The sequence below is a fragment of the Helianthus annuus genome, chromosome 9, assembly GCF_002127325.2.
Source record: "Helianthus annuus cultivar XRQ/B chromosome 9, HanXRQr2.0-SUNRISE, whole genome shotgun sequence".
Lineage (NCBI taxonomy): Eukaryota > Viridiplantae > Streptophyta > Magnoliopsida > Asterales > Asteraceae > Helianthus > Helianthus annuus.
Window position 1 is genome coordinate 107011046 of NC_035441.2, and position 2418 is coordinate 107013463.

The 2418-nt window shown below is 33.5% G+C and overlaps 1 protein-coding gene across 1 annotated transcript; it reads right to left on the reverse strand.

Moving 5' to 3' along the window:
- Positions 1 to 280: 280 nt before the first annotated feature.
- LOC110878934 (expansin-A8) lies at positions 281 to 2037 on the reverse strand. The gene is made up of 3 exons (XM_022127329.2): positions 1848 to 2037; positions 1441 to 1753; positions 281 to 843 (listed from the first exon to the last, which is right to left on the reverse strand). The coding sequence occupies exons 1-3, from the start codon at positions 1960 to 1962 to the stop codon at positions 540 to 542; spliced, it is 732 nt and encodes a 243-aa protein (XP_021983021.1). The 5' UTR covers positions 1963 to 2037; the 3' UTR covers positions 281 to 539.
- Between the last annotated feature and the right edge of the window lie 381 nt (positions 2038 to 2418).

The following is a 2418-nucleotide window of genomic DNA, read 5'->3' on the forward strand; positions in this document are numbered from 1 at the left end:
ATTTACGATTTCAGTTATTATGTCGATTGTCGAGTTCAGTTAACTTATGTCGAAATCACTTAACTTATGATTTAGGATTGATTTTTGATTTCAGTTATAATGTTATGTCGATTGTCGAATTCATTTATTTAGTTAACTTATGTCGATTTCAGTTAAGTTATGTAGAATTCAGTTCATTTATGTTGTCGAACATTATACGGTTCAAAGTTGTATGGAAAACTAGTTTAAATTTTTTATTTAGTTAAGACCTAAGGGCACGTTTTTTCGAGCTCAAGCAGAGTACATGAATTCTCAGGGCCGGCCCTGCTTATGGTGATAAAATTTACTCAATAAATTATATGTATAACACATTATATGTTGACAAAGTGGAAGGGCAAAAGAGTCATAACATTATAACCCAAACGATGTTATATAGACTCTTGCGATACAAGCGGGTGTTAACTTGTCACCTCTGCAACACACAAACTCAATTACTTTCAAATATTCACTTTTCACCTTGGAGATTCTGAAATTTTACTTTTGCCCCTTTTAAACAAAACTTAAAATTGCCCTCCTTCAAATGTTTGACCAAACTGCCAACCGCTTGGTGCGACGTTATAGCTCGTGATGGTTCTTCCATCGCTAGTGGTGACTTGAAAAGAAAGGCTCTGACCATTGAGGTACGAGTTACTTTGCCAATTTTGCCCCCAGTTTCGTGACATTGGTTGCCACCCGGTTTTAGATCCTTTAATTGATACAGCATGTACATCACCTGCACCGCCGACGTTGGTGATCAAAACCAAATTGAAGTATGAGTGACCATTTATTGTAAACCTCACTCCTCCCTTCTTAACACAAGGTACCCTGTACATAGTAATTGAGTTAAAGCGTTAGTAATGTACGAAACTACATCACATGGTAACATATTTCGCACAGTTTTCAGGTGTGAAACCAGAACTTCTATTCAGAGTGTCACCGTAGAATTTTTCTTATTTATAGTAAGAAAACTCATGTTTTCCTTCAAAAGTACTTGCTTCTTGTTTCTATAGGATGAGAATTGAAAATTTCACGTAGTGTAAAAATGCACATTTTCTCCTCTAGTGGGAGCAATATGAAATGTTCAACTCACTTTTTTCTAAAAATCCACTTTTTAATATGTAAAGTTTTAATGAGTTTCGATGGCTAGAGGTTTAGTGGGTCCTTTTGACACTATTAGCATATTTCTATATTTTAGGTGATGAACTTTATATAAAAGTGAAGACGGTACATTTTAAAATAACTAAATTTTATTTTTGTCTTTAGTCTAACCGTCAAAATAATGACATGACAGCCCATGTGTAACTATCAAATTTTAGTTAAGTGATGATTTCTGAAAATCAGTTAACTTACATGATGACCTAAAGTTAGAAAGTTTCAAAAGAATTTTGCATTTTAGGGTTGTGAATGAGAAGAGAACGTTACCTTTGGAACAAGACAGGCACGATACCGGCCCGATATTGTGCTATTTGCAAGAATGCTGGCTCGGCCAAGTCAAAATGTTGGAGAGGAGGGTTGCACCATCCGCCATCATCGTTAGGTTGAGCCGGGTTAGGTGGACAGAAATTGGTGGCAGTGACGATTATGCTACCAGGCAAGCACCATTTAGGGTCATCATTGCATCTCAACTCGTAACATGACCCACAACTCAACCCGTTGTTGAAAAGCGCGGTACTTAATGCCGCGGTATTGGTTCCATATCCTTGGCTATACAAATTCCCATATCCACAAGCACCACCTGCAACAAACATCATCATAAGTTCATTTGTTTCATGATAATTTGAATAACAGTTTTTAGTGTATTAATTAATGGTGGTTTTGTAGATCAATACCCATGGTGCCCGAGGCGTCTCCTCCACCATAGAAGGTGGCGTGACCGTAATCGCCATAGACAAGGTTGAAGAAGCTCACAAGTAAAGCAACAGTGATGATCTGAGGAAAAGCCATTGAATGTGTTGAATGAAGATGGTTGGAAGAATTGACCAAATCAAGTAGACTTATATAGGGGAATTTTCAGGGAGGAAAAATGTTACAATATATATATATATATATATATATATATATATATATATATATATATATATATATATATATATATATATATATATATATATATATATATATTTAATTAATTATTTTATTTTTGAAGGCTTATATAGTGTTATATATTATCTCTTTTATATATGATTCAGTTTCATAAAATTGGAAAGCAATAATTTTCCTATTTTCTCAATTTCAAAGTAAATATTGCTATAAATTAAGATTTATATATTTATATTAAACGTTATGATCTCATATTTATCATTGTTATGATATATAAACGATTTAATTTAGAAAAAAAATACAAAAGTTTCTATCAAGAATAATTCAACGTATGTATTATGTAGAAAAATGATAAATGCT

What these genes read in the sequence shown, in the direction of transcription:
- LOC110878934 (XM_022127329.2), bottom strand. Translation starts at nt 1,962, where the DNA reads ATGGCTTTTCCTCAGATCATCACTGTTGCTTTACTTGTGAGCTTCTTC. An exon ending in AGACGCCTCGGGCACCATGG is followed by an intron (nt 1,754 to 1,847) that starts GTATTGATCTAC and finishes TGTTTGTTGCAG; the next exon opens with GTGGTGCTTGTGGATATGGG. An exon ending in GTGCCTGTCTTGTTCCAAAG is followed by an intron (nt 844 to 1,440) that starts GTAACGTTCTCT and finishes TACTATGTACAG; the next exon opens with GGTACCTTGTGTTAAGAAGG.